Here is a 22,102-nt window from a genome sequence, read left to right as displayed (position 1 = left end):
TTTTTTTTTTTTTGGTACCAGGGATTGAACTTGGGTCCTTGTGCTTGCGAGGCAGGCAGCAGAACCACTGAGCTAAATCCTTGGCCCCTATTAATGTACTTCTACCTTGCTAAATTCAGTTGTCTGTTTTCTTTCCTTGTCTTATTGGGTCTTTTTTGTTTTGTTTTGTTTTTTTGAGACAGGGTCTCACTATGTAGTTCAGACTGCTCTGGAACGTACTGTGTACCCCAGGCTGGTCTCGAACTCACAGTGATCCTCCTGCCTTAGCCTCCCCAATGCTGGGATTACAGGCATGTGCCACCATGCCTGGCATTTTTTTTTTTTTTTTTTTTTTTTTTGGTACTGGGGATCGAACTCAGGCCCTTGCGCTTGCGAGGCAGGCCCCAGAACCACTGAGCTAAATTCCCACCCCTTCTTGGGTCTTTCAGCAGTATTTAACTCAGTTACTCCTTCCTTCTTAAAACTTCTTTTTTATTTTTTTGTTTTTTTGAGACAGGGTCTCACTATGTAGTTCAGGTTGGCCTTGAACTCACAGTGATCCTCCTGCCTCAGCCTCATGTGTGCTGGGATTACAGGTGTGCGCCACCACACCCAGCTTGAAACATTTCCTTCTTTCATTCTCCGTGACCCCACACTCCTGAACATCCTCCTACCTTACTGGCTGCCACTTCTCAGTACTTTTTAGGGCCCCCATTGCTCATTTCGCCTGTTCACTCTTGGTGTGTCCCAGAGCCCAGGCCTTAGCTGTCTTCTCTGTCCCTAGTTCCTCTCCAAGTGGCCTTGTCTTGTGGGCTTTCTGTTCTTTCTGTGCCACTGCGCCCAATTTATAAACACTGAGCTGTCCAGTAGCCAGCACACTCAGAACAGAACCTTTGGTTGTCCCTGCTCTCCGCTCCCACTCTGTTCCTTCCCTTTTGTTCCTCATGTCACTTGATGTCACCACCATCTGTCTGGTTGCTCAAGTACCAGAACAGGAGTAATACCTATTCCTGCCCTCTCCCCTCCATTCACTGGCAGCTGACTGTTTTCTCAGCTGCATCAGCATACTGATCCTGGCCTTAGCACCACTCCTGTTGACTGTCTCAGTACCAGTCCTCTCTGCCACCACCTGTGCTCAGACCCTTGGATGTCCTGGATAATCTGGCCTTTTCCAGCCAGGCATCATGGCACACACATGTAATTGCAGCACTAGGGAGGCTGAGGCAGGAGAATCACCATGAGTTCTAGGCCAGCCTGAGCATTGCAAGACCCTGTCTCAGAAAACAAAACATAATCTGGCCTCCTCTAAACTCATCTGTCTCCACCCTGTCACTGAGCTATAGCACAATGTCTTTCTCAAACACCCCAGCTCCATGCTTTGACTTTTGCTATTGCTTTTGCCTAAAATATGGTTCTGTTGGGTCTTTGTGTAGTTGACTATATCTTATGCAAAGTCCCCAAGACAGCCAATTTTGGTTTGGTTTGGTTTGGTTGAGACAGGGTCTTACTATGTATGCAGTCCAGATTGGCCTTGAACCCTTGGTCCTCCTGCTTCCCCCCCTTCAGTACTTGGGCTCACAGGCATGTGCCACCTTCCCCAGCTCAAGCCTTTCTTGATTATCCCATCTAATGAAGCTTTCTCCTCCCTCAAGTCACCAAAGGTCTTAGTATTATTGTCTGGATATCACTTATCACTCACTACCTGAAATGATTTCATTTATTAACATTTATGCTTGTTTGTGACCTGTATTGCCAGTAGAATTTGAGGGCTGGGACTTATTTTTTATTATTTTCTCCTGTTCAATACAGAAGGCCAACACCTGAAACCACTTTTCATCTAAACATTAGTATCTAGTCAGTAAATCACCTAAGAATCAAAGCAAAAGTGAATTCAGTGTAAGTGTCCTGAGCAGGTGTTCACTCAGTACTGACAGTGATGGTGCTGTTCATGATGGGGACACTTTTCTTCCTTATTAGGTCTGCAGCAGCAACTTCATATGAAGTAATACTACATTTTATAAATACAAAGCTAAGCTGGCTATGATGGTACATACCTGTAATCTCAGCATTTGGGAGGCTGAGGCAGGAGGATCTCTGAGTTTGAGACCAGCCTGGGCCCTATAGTTTAAGGCCAAACTAGACTAATCTTGAAATTTTATTCCTCCTGCAGTACTAGGGATTAAAGCCGCAACCTTTGTATTGAGCTACACTCCCTGCCTTTTTAAATTTTTAGACAGGGTATTGCTGATTGCCCACTGTGAGCTCAAACTTGGGATTCCCCTGTCTCAGCCTCCCAGAGTGCTGGGATTATAGGTGTGAACACCCCCGTAATCTCTTCCATAGACAGAAATTACACAGATCAGAGTATCTGAACTTCTGACAGAACTAACTGCTCTTTTCACTTAGAAGCACTCCTGTAGGAGTTTGATCCCTAATACCAAAAAACAAACAAGCAAAAAAAAAAAAAAAAAAAAAAAAAAAAAAAAAAAAAAAAGGAAGCACTTCTGTAGAATTTTTATGATTGTTTTATTTTGGCCTTGGTTTTTGTGTTTTCTGTTTTCTGTTTTCTTTTGCAGAAGTATAATTCTTTATTAGTAAGTAAGCTGCTTTACCTGAAAAGCTTTGGTTTTTACTGTGATAAATATATCGTAATTCTGATAACCTCTTTTCTTGTGGCTAAAACGAATAAAAGACCACAGAGTTCTATTACAGTAGTGGTAAACCTATGGCAGTAGTGCTGCAGTGGGCTGTTTGTGACATTGAAAGCTCTAAACAGTTCACCATCACTGCCTTACACTATTTTTAGTGATAAAATGAAAACTTTAGGCCCCTTCAAGAATAATGGCTGGAGCTGGGTGTGGTGGCAGTCTCCTACACCACCCAGCACGTAAGAAGCTTCAGGCAGGAGGATCATTGCAAGTTGGAGCCAGCCTGCTCTACATAATGAGTTCAAGGCCAGCCTGAACTGCATAGGGAAACCTTGTCTCAAACAAACAACCCAAAAAACAAAGAATAGGGCGCCAAACCTGCCTTGCAAGCATAAGATCCTGAGTTTGATCCCCCACCCCCACAAAAAAGAATAGAGGCTGGAACCCTACCTATATCCCCCATCTCTCTCCCCACCGTAAGAACTGGAAGAGGTTGAGAGCTTACTAGCAGAAATTATTATTTGTGATAGGTTCTGTGTCTTCAGAAGGAAACAGTCAAGTCACATTTTCAGAGATTTTGAAAGTCCGGCTAACAGAATTTTCTGGGACGCTCCATCCTGGGCCACATGGTGGGCTAAGTCAGTATAGTGCAGGAAGCCCTGGGGTCATGCTGAGATGTGGACTGCGCATTGGTAGAGGTGAGGGGCCCTGCACTGCTGCCTTTCCGGGTGACACCCGCAGTGCTGACTCTCCAGTGCACTCTGGGTCGAAGGAGCCATGTGGTTTCTTGAGGAGCCTCACAGTGATAGGATATTGCTCATGGAAAATCAGTCTTTACCATACTGGATTTCTCGTTCTTGGAGGTTGTAAATCTTGTTGGGATCAGTATTAGAAAAGATCCAAGCAACTGTTAAAGAAGAATCATCTCTGGAAAGACCCACTGGTATTATTGGCTAAAATCATCTCCTCTGTCCCTTCTCCTTTCTTTTCCCCGTATCTCATGAAGTTGCCATTCTCCTTTTACTCTCACTGGGGCAGTCTTATTGCTTTACAGTTCCCTCAGCGTGATGATGCAATGGGGTAGTAATTCCTTACCACTTTGGGGGAACCTTCAGAAACTTTCATTAAGAGGAAGTTGCTCATGAGGCTTGACCCGTTTTACTTGGAAAACATTCAGTCAGTTAGTAGTTTTCATTCTTTGAGGATTTTGTTTTGTTTGGAAAAGCTAAGGCCTGGCCTCTTCTTCCAAGGAGTAGAAAACATTATGCTAAGTAAAATAAGCAAGACACAAAAGGAAAATACAGTCTGATTCTGCTTCTGTGAGGTATCTAGAATGGCAAATTGTAGAGACAGAATAGAATAGAGGTTAGCAGGGGCTAATGAGAGGTAGAAATGAGAGATTGACAGTCTTTTCTGGAGGATAGCCTGGCAGTATCTGTTGACATGTTGAATGCATATGCCCTCCATTTAACCAGCAAATCCACTGTGCATAAAGAAGCACATACAGGCACTGTTTGCAAGCACAGAAAACCATAAACAACATGTTTACCAGTAGGAAAATATTAAAAACAGAAATCCTTTACCATAGATACCAGGCAGCTGTTTGACAAAAGGTGATTATTGTAGTTGTACTACTGTGAGAAAGTCTGTGACAAAATGTTGAGTGGAAAAAGCAGTTGTAAAATATGTACAGTATGATACTGCTTGTATTTCTCATTAGTCACATATAACTGTGCCTTTCCAACGTATATTCCTGTAAATTCACACTCTGGCCCTTAAGCAAGAATGTTTATCATGCTGCTGCCCTAAACAAAAGATTGGCCTGGGGTAGGATGGGCAGCACAGAGGCCTTTGCCTTCATCTGTACAATGGGCATTTTTATACAAAAGAGTACCACTAGGATAAGCTAACAAAAACTGCCCAATCTGAGGCTCCTGCACAAAGACAGAGCCTTAAAAGCATTTTGATTATTCAGAGGGTGACCCTTTGATAGGTCAGTGAAGTGTAAAGAAAAGAAACAGACTTTGCAGCCTGAGAGAGGAGTCTGAAGAAGGCTCTCAATGAGTGTCTCTAGGTGACTGGCATGGACATTGTGTGATTCCATTGACACTGAGTGTCTTCATTGGCTGGTCCCAAATTCACTCACTCTGATTTGCATTTAACTTTCCTCCCAGACTTCCACTTCTCACATTTCCTGTGGGAATGTGTTTTTTGGGAAAATGAGATTGAGAGAAGCCTGTGTTCCTGATGGCTGTTGTAGGGAACAGTGCTTCTGATAGGATAGTCATCTTCATCATCTCTGTGAACAGAGATTTGTGGTATGAGTAAGTCCAGAGAGTGAGCAGAGAAATCGTTTTTGTTTTGCTCTCTGATCTCCTTTAAATACCTATTTGAATAGTTCAAATAGTTTAAATACCTATTTGAATAATTCAGGTCTGTCAACCTGAAAGTACGTAAGTTTAAAGTAAGATAACAGTACCACAGTCTAAAAAATTTCCAGTTTTTCTTCCTTGCCACATTGCTATTTTCCTGTAGGTTATAGAAAACTTAACCTTTCAACATGGTTTGATTTCCACTACTTTCTCTTTAAATGTATTGTAGAGTTGCTTCTCAGTATCTGTGAAGGATTTGTTCCAGTACCTCCTACAAGATACCAAAATCTGTAGTTGTTATAATCTATCTATAATATAGTCATGCCAGGAACATAATTCATATGTTTCACTGCCGAGAGTGTCTGAATCATCGGTGATACATCCATGACTGTCTGATCAGGTGGCATGGGACAGTTGTGCACATACCACTGGTGGTTCAAGCTGTCAAGAATGTGTTAAGTCTCTGGCGTAGCAGTTGCATAAAGTCTATACACATATTCTCATGCTGTAATTCATCTCTGCATGTAATACCTAATACAGTGTAAATTCTATGCAAATTGCTATTATTTAAGATTGTCACAAGAAAATCTGTACATATTTAATACAGATGGAATTTCTTTTCCTAATATTTTTGATCTGTGTTGGTTGAATCCATGGGTGTATAACGCAGAAATTGCTGGGACCTGACTTCTTCCTTCTCTGACCTCTTCAGTATCAGTTGGAATTGGGAGATGTTTCTTTTTAAAAACCTTGGTAATTAAGCTTAAATGGACACCAGCTACCTCAAAATCCCTGAACTCATATACATGCAAAGCAAAGATAATGGGAGAGAGGAGCGTTCAGGAATGTTTAAGGATAAAAATTGTTGGACAGTAAAGAATTAAAAAGTGATCGATCCCTAGCATAGTAAGAATTGTTACTGTTTCATTTTGGTTAGATAAGGTCTTTTGTGTGTGTGTTTGTGTACAGTGCTGGGGATCAAACCCAGGCCCTCACACATACTAGGCAAGTGCTGTACCTCTGAGCTACACCTCCAGCCCCTGGATTAGGCTTTTTAGAGTTTTAGTAAATCTTTTACTTTAAAACCATCCACATAAACTTTACTGCAATCAACGGTAAATTGATGTCCTTTTCTTTGCTGATTATGCACTAGAAAAGTAGTATTTTCTACTCTACTAGTTTGGAATGGACTTACTGACCAAGCTTGAGCAATTTAGGCCCACACACAGCCCTAAATCAGAGTAAGAGCACCCAAGAAAGCTTATTCCTGCCCAATTAAAAGATAGCCTGAGAAGTTAGTCTTTACCTTTGCTGATCTTGTTGATTGTCTCCCTGCGGATTAAAGACAAACCCTCCTTAACAAGCACATTGAGAAGCTTTGGTTTCCAAAACTCTCTAGGACCAGTAATTAATCCAAGTGGTAATGAGGACACAGTACTGAATTCTGGAAAGGAACCACTTAACACTTTCTCTGCCAGACAGCTAATTTCACGCTTATTAATAGTTTCTTTGGCTTTAGCAGTATATATCTGAGATATTATAAAAGTCTGCTGTTGGAAATAATCTATTTCAGTGAAGCCAGATTGCCTCTGTGCATTTAAAAGTTTTTTTAAAATCTGCTTCCAAAACATATAGACTTGAAAAATGAACTTCTACTGGAAAAATCTCTTGAACTCTTAATATAATGACAAATTTTGTATACTTGCTAATTGACACTGTGAGAGGCTAAGATTTGACTCTGAACTAGAACTTGTACATCAGCAGCTAATTTCACTCCAGTTCCATTTTTTAACTTGTTGACTTTTTCCATGAAGAAGTCCCTCTCCATTTTGTTGCTTCCATTTCTCCTGCCTCTCACATTAGCCCTAGGATCTTCTTGGAGCTTTGAAATATTTCTCATCCAGAGATTTTTAGCAAATTAAGAAGTTTGAGATGTTTATTAGTGCTGTCTTTTCTCTACTCATGGTTATGCTTGAGTAACGTTTTCTGACAGTTTTCATTACTAATCTGCTTGTATGTTTTGTTTTGGTGGGGGGCGGGTACCAGGATCCTTGCACTTGCAAGGCAGCCAGCAGAACCACTGAGCTAAATCCCTGGCCTGCTTGTATTTTTTTTTAATGCTCAAGAGCTAGAAAATAAGTCACTTAAACTACCTGTTTATTGGTAGTGAATTGGTGACAGCTTGCTTCCCCAGTGTAAGGAGTTAGCCCAGACTGCTGGTTCCTTCTTGGTTCTGGCATTCTTTTTTTCTCATTTATATTCATATCTTCTCTCTCACTCTCATTTTTTTTAAAGGAATAATCCATGGAATTTATTCACGTTAGTTTTTTTTTAAAATAAATTTTATTTTATTTTCTCTCATTTTATGACAGTCTCATTATATAATTCAGGCTGGTCTTCAAGTCCTGTAGTCCAGACGGGCCTTTCTGTGATCCCCCAGCCCCAGCTTCCCAGGTGCTAGTATTACAGGCATGCACCACCATGCCTGGCTCTTTATTTCTCATTCTCAACTCTATACATAGATTCATGTAAATTCATTCCTCTCCTGCCCCTGCTTTATTCTTGAAAAACTAAGGATAACTATATTCATATATGTTATAGTATCTTCAGTATCAGAAAACCATTTCCAGAAATCACCTATTTCTTTTAATTGATAAAGAAGATGTCTTAATTTCCTCAATTAAAAGATAAAATCTCAACTAGGTGCATGTGGTGGTGGTGCATGCCCATAATCCTAACTCTAATGAAATGAAACATAGTCAGTCACAAGTTCAAACCCCAGTCTGAGCAATTTAGCAAGACCTTGTCTCAAAATTAAAAACACAAAGGGGCCAAAGATGTAGCTCAGAGTGAAGGCCCCAAGTTCAATCCCCAGCACCATAAAATAAATATACATTTTTCAAAAAAGGAAAGATAAAGCCTCGTTTATCTTTTTGTCAAGGGATCACACTGTGTTGGATTAGAACTAGGTTACTGAATCCTCTGCATTTGAAAGAGTTATATATTTTATTTAATAGATTAGGAGAGTAGCTTGATACAACTTTTGTTTTAAAAAAAAAGCATAGGTTTGGTTTTCTATTTAATCTTATTTATTTGTTGAGTTGGGAGTTGACAGGGCTGGCAGGTGCTTAACCAGTGAACCACACCTGCCTGCCTAAACTTTGCCGTTTTTACCATATTTTGTTCTTAAAGTTTTTGTTTGTTTGGTTTCATTTTTTAATAGCACAATATTTATTGATACACTTTAGGCATACATAGCAATAACAGTCATTATAAAGAATTTGCACTTACACATTGGTACATCCTTGTTCCTTTTTTCCCCATGCTCTCCTTCCCCTCAAGCCTCTTCCCCTCCCTATGCACAAAAGCTTTGTTTCTGTTTTTCCCTAGTTTTTTTTTCTCCTATAAAATCAGAATTATTAGTTGCCAATTCGCTGTGATACATCTTTATAAATGATAATAGTTCCAGATGTGTGTGATAGCACACACCTACAGTCCCAGCACCCAGAGACTGAGGCAGGAGGATCATGATTTCAAGCTCAGCCTGGGCAACTCATTAAGACTTTGTCTCAAAGTAAATAAAAAGGGCTGAGGATGTAGTTCAGTTGAAAAGCTCTGGGTTCAGTCCCCAGTGCTGGGGCAGGGGGAGATAATAGTCCCTGTAAGAATGTGTATAAGTTAAGCTTTACAATTTTAACACAGAAAGATTGCTGAAGGAGTTGCTGAGGAAAGATGGCCGATGACTAAAGTGGTAATAAAACTGCTGCAAATTCATTGCAATGTATATCAGTAATCGCTAATTCTTTCAGTTGACCCTGTGTGTTTGCCGTTTTCATTACTATTTTGAAGATTAGAAAATTAATATTTAAAGAGTTGGGATTCACAATCAAGTGAGTCTAGAGCCTGTGCTCATCTTGATGCAAAGAGCTGAGTCAGTAAAATTGCCACTAGCTGAGTGTGGTGATCCCAACACAGAAAGCTAAAGCGGGAGGTTTGTGAGTTCAAGGCCTTGGCTACATAGCAAGGTCCTACAAAATGAGAAGGAGTGAGAGAATTGTGTGTATTTCAAAAAGATAGGATTTGCTGGGCATTAAAGAGTGGTAGCATTGGAAAAGTAGCACGAGGAAGTAGTCCAATGATGGAAGAAATCCATAGACAGAGAAGCAGGAATGAGCTCAGCAGTTTAGAAGACAGTGACAACAGCGTGGAGACTAACCAGATGACAAGGTGGCTGGAGATTAGTGAGGACTGAGTGGAGTGTGAGGCTGCATTATTGTGGGACTAAAAAGCTGGACAAAGAGTTCTAGTTGAGTTGCTAGGAGTTAAAGTCCATTTGAATTTTATTTTATCTTATTAGCATTGGATTTTTCTCTGTAGCATTAAGGAAAACCTGTCTAGTGAGGATATATGGGATGAGAGAGGGATGAGAGAACTTGGAACTGAACAAGAAAGCCAAGTAGAAGACATACTTCAGCTGCATAATGAGTTCGGGACCAGCCTGAACTGTAAAGTGAGACCCTGTCTCAAAAAACTAATAAAAAAAGAAGACACACTGCACTTAGGCTAGGTAGTAGAGGGTGAGGTGGGATTGAAGAAGGAATGGACACCCCAGACAGAGAAGGAGGAATTGAACTTACAGTGAGTGTTGAAGGCATAAGGTAAAGATAAATAGGGAAAGGATGTGGGTGTCTACTGACAGAAACACAACAAAGAAGATACATGGTTGGAGAAAAGGGTGGTGGTTTAAAGTCAAGGAAACAGTGAAACTTGGTGGAAAGCCTGGTACACAAAGGTCAAAGCAAGACTGAGCGTGAAAGGTGGCCACAATCAGTGTCCGTGACCTGAAACCGTGGAGTGTAAGCAACTGTTGGTGCAAGTAGGCAGAGTCCAGTTGGACTTGAGTAGATGGCCAGCCTCGTAGCCTTCCCATTGCATGCTTCCCAGATACTTTAGAATAGGGTTAGAGACAGACTTCTCCTGCTCTCCTAGGAGTAGGTATTTAGAACTCTTCTTTTTAGAGATTATATGAAGAAATTAAAATACTGTCTATATTAATCCTTTTTCTGGCACTTTATATCTGAAGCTACAAAAAGACAGCTCCCAAGAAGGGAAAAATGACTTTGAGATGTACTTTCTTAAAATAACTGTAGAAATGACCTCATGAGCCAGCTGATAGCAATGGTGTGCAGATGGATATATTTCTATTCACCTGCTACTTGATGCAGCAGAGCCAGCCTATGTGGAATATATTATATCATGTCCTGCAGGCAGGAACCTATTTGCAAGACACTAAGAGAGGTAAAGTAGTAGACTTCATTGTAAATACTGTCAACTAGACCTGTCTTTATTAGGTACGTATTAGTGACCTCTGTTATGTAACAATTTGTTTCATCTTAAGGTAAAATAATATTCAGTACTTGTTATAGTAAGAATTTTAAGAACACCTGATAGTCGGATATGATCTTCAATATTAAAGCATTGCCATGTACCTTCTCTCATGAATGAAGTATTCCTTTTATTTTTTTATTGTGAGTATTCCAGATAGATAGATAGATAGATAGATAGATAGATAGATAGATAGATAGATAGAGATAGATAGATAGATAGATAGATAGATAGATAGATAGATGAGGGAGGAAGTGAGGGACAGAGGGAAGGAGAGAGAGAAAGCGCACACACCAGGTCCCTGAGTCTGTCTCATTCTCAGAATGGCCCATCTCTGTCATTTTGCACTGCAAGGCACAGCAGATTGTCGTTGGTGGATACCACTCTCCATGCATTAGTGTTATAGACCACGAAGTTAAAATGAGGGCAGTAGCCTGGGAGGAGTTCTAAGATTATAACCTAGTGAATTGCTTTTCTTGCAAAAAATTATCATCAGTGATAAAAAATACTTGCAAAGTAGACCCCTTTCTCCCCCAGCACATACTCAGAGCACAGTCTCTATGCCAGGAAATAAAAAAAGAATGATAGCTGACTATGGTTTAAAACCTGTTTGGTTTGAATTTGATTTGTAAAATAATCTGAAAGAAATCCATAGTGCACTTAAAGTCAGAAACTTACCTCTATCTATAGATGAGATTCATGGACAATAGCCTAGCTTATTAAAAACTTTCTAAAAGAGTATTAAGAGGTTTCCTTCATTTTATTCAGTAGAAAATATTTTTCTGTATTTTATAATCATCCTTCTTACTGAACTGTCTTGTTGTTTGTAGTAGTTTTTCATTTGATTCTCTGGGGTTTGCCAGACATACAATCACTTCATCTTTAACTAGTGATGATGTGACTTGTTCCTCACCTCTTCACTTGATCTTAGCCAAAAGGCCCAGAAGCAATTGCTCCTCACCTCTTACTCTGCTCTTCTTTGATTGCATTGATTACTACACCCAGAACAATGTTAAAAATACCTTGACTTAGTCACTTTTAATGCATGGAAATTATAGAAGGGAAATAAGCTGTAATGCCAGTAATATCTTAGAAGGCAGAAATCAAACCTAGGGGTAGATATTCTTGCCTTTTTAGGAGCAAGTCTACAAAATGTAGCTTAAGGTGCCCTTTACCAACATATGTGTACCTCTCCATCAGCCAGGGAGCTGTAGCAACCCTTGGAAAACAGTGGCTTCTTTCTTAGCTGTCATATTTGGAGTTCTCTGGGACCCAGCAGGAAGATACTCTATTTCATAATCTTAGAATTTGGTAGGGGACATATACACACTCCCTGATGTACTTCATGAATACTGATGTCACGCTCTTCTCTTCTAGGCCCAGCTTCGGGCATTTATCCCAGAGATGCTCAAGTACTCTACAGGTCGGGGAAAACCAGGCTGGGGGAAAGAAAGCTGCAAACCCATCTGGTGGCCTGAAGACATCCCCTGGGCAAATGTGAGAAGTGATGTCCGCACAGAAGAGCAGAAGCAGAGGGTGAGCTTCCTCTGGCCTGTGCTGCCCATTGCTCTTCCATCCTGAACCAGTTGCTTCAAGTTTTGTTATTTCTACTTCTTATACTGAAAAGACTGAAAACATTTGTGTATCAGTCCAACTTTTCCTCCAAAGAAGTTTAATGTTCTCTGACTTGCAGTTATTCCCCTTCATCACTCCATCACACACAGAAGACAAGGATAGGCCTGTGAATTTATACTTTGTCTTCCTAGTTGCTTTTTGGAACAACTTTAATTTTATAAGATCTTGTGAAAACCAAAGAAACTCCCAAGTGAAAGTATTCATCACTTCAAAACTTTAAAATGTCCTTATTTCTGATTGGCAAGAATCACTGTCCAAAAATATAAATATGGTATTAGAGAGGTATGATGTCTACAAAGTGAGTCTGCTAATAAGGAAACTGAAAAGAAAGACTAGACCTGATAACATCCCTTCTTTTTCTGCATGTTTTTATTTGGCAGAAAGTATAATATATACAATTCTTGGCCAGAGTAATCTTCTTTTGTGAGAAACCTAAGTTTGACCTCAGATTGGAACAGAATATAAAACCCCAAAGTTAAACCAAACATTGATGAGGAAGAAAATCCATGGGAATCCTTCTTTGGTACTTGGTTCTCAGTTTCTTTGTGCAAAAATCAGTCTGTGGGAAATAATCCTGGGAGGGTTTACTGTACATGTGGTTTGATTTGGCTTGATGAGTAGACAGGTGGTTATTCCACAGTGGGACCGAATCTTTGTGGCCTAATGTACTTTTCCCATGTTTTTGTGACAGGTTTCATGGACCCAGGCTTTACGGACCATAGTTAAAAACTGTTACAAACAGCATGGGCGGGAAGATCTCTTGTATGCTTTCGAAGATCAGCAAACACAAACACAGGCCACCACCACACACAGTATAGCCCACCTTGTACCATCACAGACTGTAGTGCAGACCTTTAGCAACCCAGATGGTACCGTCTCACTTATCCAGGTGAGTAAACCTGATGGTTTCTGGAGAGCTGGGTTCTCACCCGCAACTGGACAAAGTTGTCCTGTGCCAACTCTTGTTTGAGCTTTATTCAGCTCCCCTAGGTTCCTTACCTAAAACTGACTCTTGAACAATATTGTAAATTGTTTGCATTTTACTAAATTCAGAGTTAGGAACAACTTTCCTTGATATTTTCAAAACAAAGCATTTTTTGAGACAGGATCTCACTATGTAATTCAGGCTGGCCTTGAACTCTAACTTATTCCGAATCACCAGATACTTCTGTCTCTGCTGAATTTGGTGTCCAGTGCATCTTAGTGTCTGAGTAGCAAGGCAGAGGCCCATCCACAGAAACTGACCACTTTCCATGGCTCTCTTTAGGTTGGCACAGGGGCAACAGTAGCCACATTGGCTGATGCTTCAGAATTGCCAACCACGGTCACTGTTGCGCAGGTGAATTATTCTGCTGTGGCTGATGGAGAGGTAAGAAAAACATTCTGTCTCCATCTATTTAAATACCTAGATGAATGGGTGGGTGAGAATTGAAAATCCAGAAGATGAAGGTGTAGCCTTTAAATATATAGCATTATATTATTTAAACCTTTTTGACATCGTGCCATGACAATTTAGAGAATCATCTGCTATGTGTGTGCATTCTAACATTAAAATTCATGAACCACTGTCCCTGAAATCCAACTAGTGGGGATTACTAGTTTTATATTTGTGATACAGCATTTTGTTTAATAAACTAGAAAGGATTATCTTTCTAACATTTTTCTGTGAGAAGGATCATTTGAGGGTCTGGTTTGCAGAAAGTATGAAATAACCTAAGTAGTTGCAAAGAAATAAAAAATTCTGCAGTCTTTAACAGTTTAAAGTTAACTAGGGAGAAGTACAAATTACATAAACATTTAGAATTGGACAAGGAAAGGTGTTTTTTATAAATAGGGAATAATTTATGCATGTTGACTTTATGGTTTGTTTGTTTGTTTGTTTTGTGGTTTGTGGAATCGAATCCAGGTCCTTGAGCTTGTGAGGCGGGTGCTGGAACCACTGAGCTAAATTCCCGGCCCCTGCATGTTGACTTTAAAATATACCCTAGCTGTGTGTGATATTAAGAAGGGAGGCTCACTTGGGCCACAAAGCACTGGGTTTTGCCTCTAACACTACATAAATTAATTCATTAACTTTTATTTTCATGACATATGTTAAAATGCAAATAGTATGAAAACTTATTCTGTCCTCTGTTAGGACCACCAGGTAATATTAAGTGCATTGAGGGCCAGAAAAATCAAAATAGAATGCTGTCATAACATAATGCTATATGATTTTGCTGGAAGAAATACAACATCAAATTAGACACAAGTGCCTTAATCAGAACTATCACACATGTAACAGTTTTGAAATTGCACAAGTCATTTCAGTGAGTGGTTTTTTTTTTTTTTTTTAAGGAATATCAGTTTAGCTGGACTATATATAGGCTGAAAAACAAATAGGAAAATAAAGGAATATGTTCTGTCCATGCAGTGAACATGGGTGGCACTCCAAGCGAGGCACTGGAAATACTTAGGTACAGGACAGTAAAGCTTGCCCTCACCTGTGAGGAGCATACAAGCAGGCAGTGGGGAAAAGAAACTCCACAGAGAAGCATGGCACTGAGCTAAGGGTCTAGCAGCAAGCCCAGGGCACTCAGAGAAGAGAGGCCCCAGTCTTAGACTGTAGGGCAGTGGCAGTCTCAGGTAACACTTCCTAGAGGAGCAGCACCTGAGCTTGGATGAGGAGAGTAACTAGAAAAGCAAAGGATGCAGGGATGGGAGCTTTGTCTAGCAAAGGCAGAGGTACATTCCATGCACTGAGTTACAAAGCATGGAATGGCCACAGTACTCTCTGTAGCTAATTTGAATGGCCTCTATAGTGAGTCTCCCACAAATACAGAGAAGCTAACGGGATATCTTCAGTTACTGCCACTGTCCCCGTGGCCCTTTCTTTGGGACATGGTGACATCCAGGCATAGATAACCACACAGTAGCTCCCAATAGATGGGAATTGAGAGCAGCAGGAACTCAAGCAGCACAGTCAAGGTGCTGAGATTCCAAGACAGAAAAATGCTAAATGGATGAAAGAACTGAAGCTAACTTACTTATCACCTGCCATATTTCTCTTCTATTTCTTTTTTCTTCCCACCATCTACCATCATCCCCATTAATCTCATGCCATATAATTTCAGTTACAACTGCAGTCATGGTGAAATGTACGTATGCTGAATTTCTGCCATTGGAGTATGGTGAGCTGCCCTGAGCCCAGCTCAGGGGAGAGAGCAGCAGTGTGATTGCTACAAGTGAGGCTGGATCAAGAAAGAGGAAGACTGTTCAGTAGCAGTATATGATGCAGCTGTTTCTGGTTTTGGTTTTTGGATTTTCAGTATTTGTTTTTGTTTCTTTTGAGACAGGGTCTCACTGTGTAGCTGAGGCTGGCCTCAAACTCACAGTGATCCTTCTGCCTCTTTGTTTTTGTGTGGAATGACTGGCCAGCTAAAAATTGATAGTGTAGCTTGCTGTTCAAAGTGGGATTGTTTTTGTTTTGTTTGGTTTGGTTTGGTTTGGTTTTTTGAAACAGGGTCCCACTATGTAGTTGAGTCTGACCTGGAACTCACTATGTAGCCCAGGCTGGTCTTGAACTCCCAGTGATCCTCCTGTCTCAGCCTCCCAAGTGCTGCGTTTACAGGCGTGCACCACCAAGCCCAGCTCTTTTGTTTTTGTTTTTCAAAGTGGGATTGTTGACAACAAAGCTTACTGGAGAAGTGAGCTCACACCTTGGAATCAAGAGTTTAGGAAGTTCCTAAATGGGTCACTTTGTACCTCTCTGTAGTGAAGAGCCATGAAAACTTGCTGGCACCATCCTGTTCCTAGGAAAACCCAGGGCACATACTAAGGGATCTCAAAAGAATGTCTCATGATATATCTATGATAATTAGAAGCATTATCATAATCTTAGGATGATAATTGAACCAAAGCAAGAGGTATTTTAAGCATCTCTCCTAGAGCTTTTGGCACTTTCTTTGGGAAACAGTAGTAGACAGGTACAAGATAAGCACTCACTGAGCCCAGCATTATGAAGCAGGGACAGTAGAGCCCCAGGAAGCACCACTAACATCCTGACAAGCAGATTTATTACCTCCCGTACCTCTGAATAGAAACTGTCTACACTGTCCTACTGCATTTTGTTTTTGAGGGGAGGATTAGAACTGAGAGATCTCTCTTCTACGAATTGTACTAAAAATCAATGGTTCACAACTCAGGGCCAGAAAGAATATTTTTGGGTTTTTGTTTGTTTTGATTTTTTTATTTTTGAGACAAGATCTTGTTATGAAAGTCAGGCTTGAACTCAATATGTAGCCCAGGCTGGCCTTGAACTCAAAGTTATCCTCCTGCCTCAGCCTCCCAAGTTCTGGGATTGTAGGTGTGTGCCACTACACTCGGCACAATATCTAGAGATATTTTTGATTGTCATGACAAAGGAGATGCTATGGCATCTAGTGGGTAAGAGCCAGGCATGTTAGTAGACATCCTGTGATGCAGAGGATAGCCCCCACAATGGTGGTCAGGCCCAAAATGTTAATGCTGCCAAGGTTCAGAAATCCTCTGCTAGCTCTAACAAAGCTGGCTTCTCATTTACTCTATTACCAGAAAATTTAGTTTTTTAGTTTGGTTTCTTCGTAATTCCTCGCCCATTAAAAAGAAAGCATTTGGAGCTGGGGATTTAGCTCAATGGCACTGCGCCTGCCTTGCAAGCGCAAGGTCCTAAGTTTAATCCCCGGTACAAAAAAGCATTTTTGTGCTATACACATATGACATACATACATAAATATATATCATACGCCCCTGGGTTTGAGTCCCAGCACCACCCCAAAATAATTACATTTATATTTATTTTGTTGGGCTGGGGATGTGGCTCAGTTTTGGAACTCTTATCCAACATATATAAATTCCTGGTTTTAACCCCCTGCACTGGAGGGAGAAAAATTGCTGAGTTTGGCAGTTTCCATCAAAAATCAAAATACAAAATAACTGATTTATAATTCTACCTTTACGAATTTATTCTACAAATAGGTAGACTCACATATCCTGTACGAAATGGTATGTAAGGATATTCCACACAGCATTGTTGGTAATAGCAAAAGACTAAAACCACTTGAATGCCCATTAAAAGATGGCTGGTAAGTCAGTTGTGGTGTTTCTATATGACGCTATGCTCTATAGCAATTATGGATCATGAATGAATGAAATAGTTTTCTACTAAAGTGAATCATTTCGGAGATGTATTGTGGGAGTGGGGCAAGGCATAAAAGGTATGTAGACTATGCTGTCATTTTTCTTGTTAAAGTGGAACAGAAAGGGGAATGTGTGTGTGTGTGTGTGTGTGTGTGTGTGTGTGAATGTTTGCATATACAGAGAATACTGCTGCAAATATAAGAAAATGGGTAGCAGTAGTAGACCCTTTGGGCAGAGTCTGGAGTAAGTACTAGCATTATACTCCCTTTGGTGCACTTTGAATTTATCATGTATAACGTAATATTTTACAATATGTATACAATTTAGGATGGCTAAATCAAGCTAATTAACACATACTACTTCACATACTTTTTTTTGTAGCAAAAGCACAATTATTTGTATTGTCTATTCAAAAGTTTATCCTTAATATTTAATCAATAATATTTTTAAAGTATACAGTGGAAAGTTTATAGAGCTGTCTTCTATCTAACCTCAAAGAAATACTTGCAATGTGTTTGTGTGCATCCCAAAATTTCCTCTATGCAAATATAAGCAAATTCAAATATATATTCTACAGGGCCGGGGATTTAGCTCAGTGGTTCCGCCACCTGCCTCACAAATATATATTCTACTACCCTCCCTTTTTTAACACAAAAAATAATATATTAAAAACCCTGTCTCTGAATCATAGGTCATATTGATTTAAAAGTATATATTTGCTGCCTGCCTCACAAGTTCAAGGTCCCGAGTTTGATCCCCCGTGCAATCAATCAATCAGTTTTTAAAAGTATATGTTTACTTGGCTAAATGCATGGCAATTTATTATAAAGATTACTATTTTTAAGATCATAACCCTTTTTCGGCTGTGACTTTTGACTATCTTGTTCTTTCTACTTCAGGTGGAACAAAACTGGGCCACATTACAGGGAGGTGAGATGACCATCCAGACAACGCAGGCATCAGAGGCCACCCAGGCAGTGGCATCCTTGGCAGAGGCCGCAGTGGCAGCTTCTCAGGAGATGCAACAGGGAGCCACCGTCACCATGGCGCTCAACAGGTGGAAGCAGGGAGCAGGGCATATGAGGGTTGCGGGTCTGTCCTTGCAGAGAGGTGCTGTCCCTCAGCGTATACAGTTGGCATTTGGAACTAACACTCTCTGCCTGTAAGATATTTTAGGTTGGTTTATAGTAAGCCCTTACCAAGAAAAATTGAATTTTTTTTTTCTCTCCAGGATTGTTTAGGCAGGGAGTTGCAGAATGGGATACTCCATTAGGAGGTAGTTTCCAAAATGGAGTTGTATTGTTTTCTCTTGGGTTTTTCTACTGCTTGTTGATAGGAAAGATTATCCCCATATCATTCTTCCTCTTTTTTCTGACACAATTTTATTTTCAACCAACCCAGGCATTTTGGTCATGGTTGAGGGTGGACCTTGGAGCCAAGCTTCCTGAGCTTGAAGCCCAGCCGTGTCACTAAGTGGTTGACCTTGGGCATTTTATTTGAAGTTTCATTATCCACACTTTCCTCATCTGTAAAATGGGCATAATAGCTGTACCTGCCTTTGCCAGGGTATTATGAGAACTGTAAAAGTTACTGCCTATGGGACCCTTTGACAGCACCTGATGTGTAGTAAAGGCTGCTATCGTTATGCATGGCGGCTGTTATTCACTGATCTCTGTGACACAGCAGCACCCTACTAGGTAAGCTTGGGAGAGTGCTTCAGCACATAATCGTTGCTCTTAGAGAAATCGTGCTCTTACTGGGGAGACTGATTTCAGTAAAACACCTGTCAAACAATATGAGAGTGCAGTTCCCTATTGAGTCATGTAGTAGTACAGTCTAAACATTGTAGAAGTTCAGACAGGGAAATCAACTTTGCCAAAATATAAAAACCAGCTTCAGTTTAGATTGGTTAGAGTAGATGAAAAGCATTGATGGCTTTATGTACAAATAGCATACTGTATGGGGCTGTACAGTGTGGTGGTTGAGAAAAGGGTCCCAAGGTCACATAAATTCTCTTTGAATTCCAGCTCCACAACTTGCCTTTTGCTCTTGGGAAACGTAACCTCTGAGCCTTGGCTTCCTTCTTATTATTACCAGACTGATATTCATATTCATCACACAAAGATTTAATGAAATGATGAATATGAAACCTTTATTAGGGTGTCCAGCTCCTATTTAGTACTTTAGAAACTATGGCTACAGGGCAGGGATTTAGCTCAGTGGTTCTGCTGCTTGCCTTGCAAGTACAAGGACCTGAATCTGATCCCTGGTACCAAAAGCAAGGAAAAAATTATAGCTAGATGTCATATATTTCAAGATCTGTCTGTTCACAATTGATTATATTGAAAAGTGATTATAAGATCTGCTAGGAAGAGACAGTCCAAGTGTACTTCTCTAAAAGGCTTGGAAACTGATGTTGTGAGAATTAGAGATAAAGTGACTGATTTTGCCAGCTATAATAGCCAGAATTTGGTGATTGGTCATCAAGAGAAGACTGAAACACACACAAACATCCTTGGCCTTTGAGAATTACCTGAGTAACCTGGAATTCAAACACTTTCTTCTCAGCCTGTTGAACCATGTCACTTTTCAGTAACATGTAAGTCTTAACATGTTGGCTTGGTCTTACTCTTTCCTTTGAGAGAAAACCCAGATAAACTTCCTGAAAGCATGTTTCAAGTGAGAACCTCCTAGCCTGTTGACCTCCGTGACTGTGACTGTAGGCCTAAGAGGCCATCATTATAAACCAGCAAACCTTGAGCCTTCCAGTCAGCACCCTGCATGTTCCAGTGAGCTTTCAGTCGTCAGTGTCCTGGGAGCCTTCTACATAGTGGAAAATCTGAGGCCCATTCTGACTCCCTTTGCTGTGATGGCTTATTTCCCAAGCAGCAAGGGTAACTGTATTCCCTGAGGACTTGTTAACAAACTCGGATGCAGCTGAGGTGGCCACAGTGTTTACTTCAAAGGAAGGAGAATGTGGTTCACCGTGGATGAAGGGGAGGGGTAAAGAGATGTTGAAATCTGTTTGCAATCAAATAGTCCAATGTCCCAGTGAGTCTTGGGGGAGTGGTGTGTTACTGCTTCTGCCCGTGTTGAAGGAGCGGAGCCAAGCAGGTGAGACTAGCCTATAGCAAGCTATACCCCACAGTAAGGTCTCAGTCAGGTGAACTGGACTCAAGGCAAGCCCTTGATGATGGTTTCTCTGTGGGTGGGTTGCAGTATAACCTTTTATCCCCTGTACTCACAGCCTCACGATAGAGTTCCTTGTTGGAAGTCATCTTAGTGAAAATACACAGAGAAATCTGGTCTTTGTTCCTATAGTAACAAAGCTATTTCATAACCTGCTACCTGCCAGCCTTCTCTGTTTCAGGTGCAGCTGGAACAAGCATGGCTCTCTAATGACCACCTGCACATCTGCTGCACTGTAAACAGCAGATGTGGGCACAGGGTGAGAAGGGCGAGGCCAGCTGCATGTGATGGCAGGTGGGGGCTAGAAAGGCAGAGGGACTCCTGCAGCCGCAACCCTTACGGGAGAAGGGGATCAGGACAGATGCAGGACAGACCTATTTTTCAACCCTGCTGTTAAAGTGTTTCATGCAACAAATGAGAACAGGGTCTGGTGCTCATGGCCTTAGCCTACCCTGGCTTAGGAACAGCCCAAAGGGCTAAAAAGTAAATTAGTTTTCAAAGTAAAGAATCAATGAGCATTTTAGGAAGGAAGGAAGTAGAGAAAGAATCAAGGTGAATAAATGAAAAACAGTATCACAGCCTTAAAAAAAGAAAAAAAAAAAGGCTGTTTAGCCCAAACAACCAAAGAGTAAAGGAAGTGATGCCATTATTTATTTGTTGCCATACAGCAATAAATTTGAAGTTTGGTTTAGTTTCCTTTGGTTTTCTTGGTAGTACTAAGGAACAGGGCCTTCACACTGCTACATCACCAACCTTCCACCCTTTGTTTGTTTGTTTTTGTTGTTGTTTGGTACCAGGGATCGAATTCAGGTCCTTATGCTTGCAAGGCAGGCAGTAGAACCAATTCCACCACCTTTTTATGACAACGTCTCCTTAAGTTGCCCAGGCTCTGGGCTTGAACTTGTGTTCCTTCTGCCTCAGCTTTGCAGAGTGCTGGGATCAAAGGCGTATGTTACCATGCTTGTCTTCAAAGTTTTAGTTTAATTATGCATCAGTGATTTTTAATCCCTCTTAAACAGGTCCTCCTTCAAATTCAGTCCTTGAATATGTCCAGTACCACTCTAGTTTGGAAATGACTGTTGTCTAAAAACTGTATAGCGATAAATCAAGAACATTTAATATCTTTTTACCATCTTTGCAGCCTAACATAAGATAACCATCGCATGCCTGAAATCCCAGCCCCCTAAGAGCTAAGGCTGGAGGATTGCAGATTCAAGCTTAGCCTGGGTGACTTAGTGAGATCTTGTCTCAAAATAAAACATAATAAAAGTACGGGAGATATAGTTTAGTGTGAAGGCCCTTGCTTTAACCCCACCAAAAAAAGCCCACCCATCCTGCCTGGTCTCTGGCTTCTGACAGGGTGGAATAACTAACCTCATCCACCAGTCAGCCTGGCCACTCCTATTAAGCCCCTTATCCCTGAGCATCCTAGATTGTCCTAGGTTGTTGCTGGTTCTCATCTTTTCTTCATTCATACCATAGGGGTTAAAGAAAATAACTCCTCGATATTCAGAGCTTGATAGACTGATTAGCACAGACAGCCATCTACAGGTACTGTAAGTCAGGGCCTGACAGCTGCTTTCACTTGCCTTGCCCAGGAAACTACCAGCATGTGGTCCAGGGTCTGCACTTTTCTCTTTTCTATGAAGTCTCATTCAGACCGGAAATGTTGTATTAATTCATGATAGCTAGATCCTGTAAGATCAGCTGGTAATTTTTTTTTTTTTTTTTTTTTTT

The 22,102-nt window shown here is 40.8% G+C and overlaps 1 protein-coding gene across 11 annotated transcripts in view; it reads left to right on the top strand.

The window, feature by feature from the left end:
• The window catches only part of Nrf1 (nuclear respiratory factor 1), a 135,767-nt gene that overhangs the window by 78,259 nt on the left and 35,406 nt on the right, over nt 1-22,102 (top strand). For all 11 annotated transcript variants that reach the window (XM_010633490.3, XM_019208855.2, XM_033757775.1 and 8 more), the window contains 4 exons: nt 11,762-11,920; nt 12,711-12,908; nt 13,287-13,388; nt 18,076-18,233. In XM_010633490.3, the coding sequence (XP_010631792.1) occupies nt 11,762-11,920; nt 12,711-12,908; nt 13,287-13,388; nt 18,076-18,233 (617 nt within the window). The remainder of the gene's footprint in view (nt 1-11,761; nt 11,921-12,710; nt 12,909-13,286; nt 13,389-18,075; nt 18,234-22,102) is intronic.

The sequence above is a fragment of the Fukomys damarensis genome, unplaced genomic scaffold (genome assembly GCF_012274545.1).
Source record: "Fukomys damarensis isolate Sample0158 unplaced genomic scaffold, DMR_v1.0_HiC HiC_scaffold_4, whole genome shotgun sequence".
Taxonomy (NCBI): domain Eukaryota; kingdom Metazoa; phylum Chordata; class Mammalia; order Rodentia; family Bathyergidae; genus Fukomys; species Fukomys damarensis.
The sequence above is the reverse complement of the archived record's forward strand: the minus strand, read 5'-3'. Positions and strand labels throughout refer to the sequence as shown.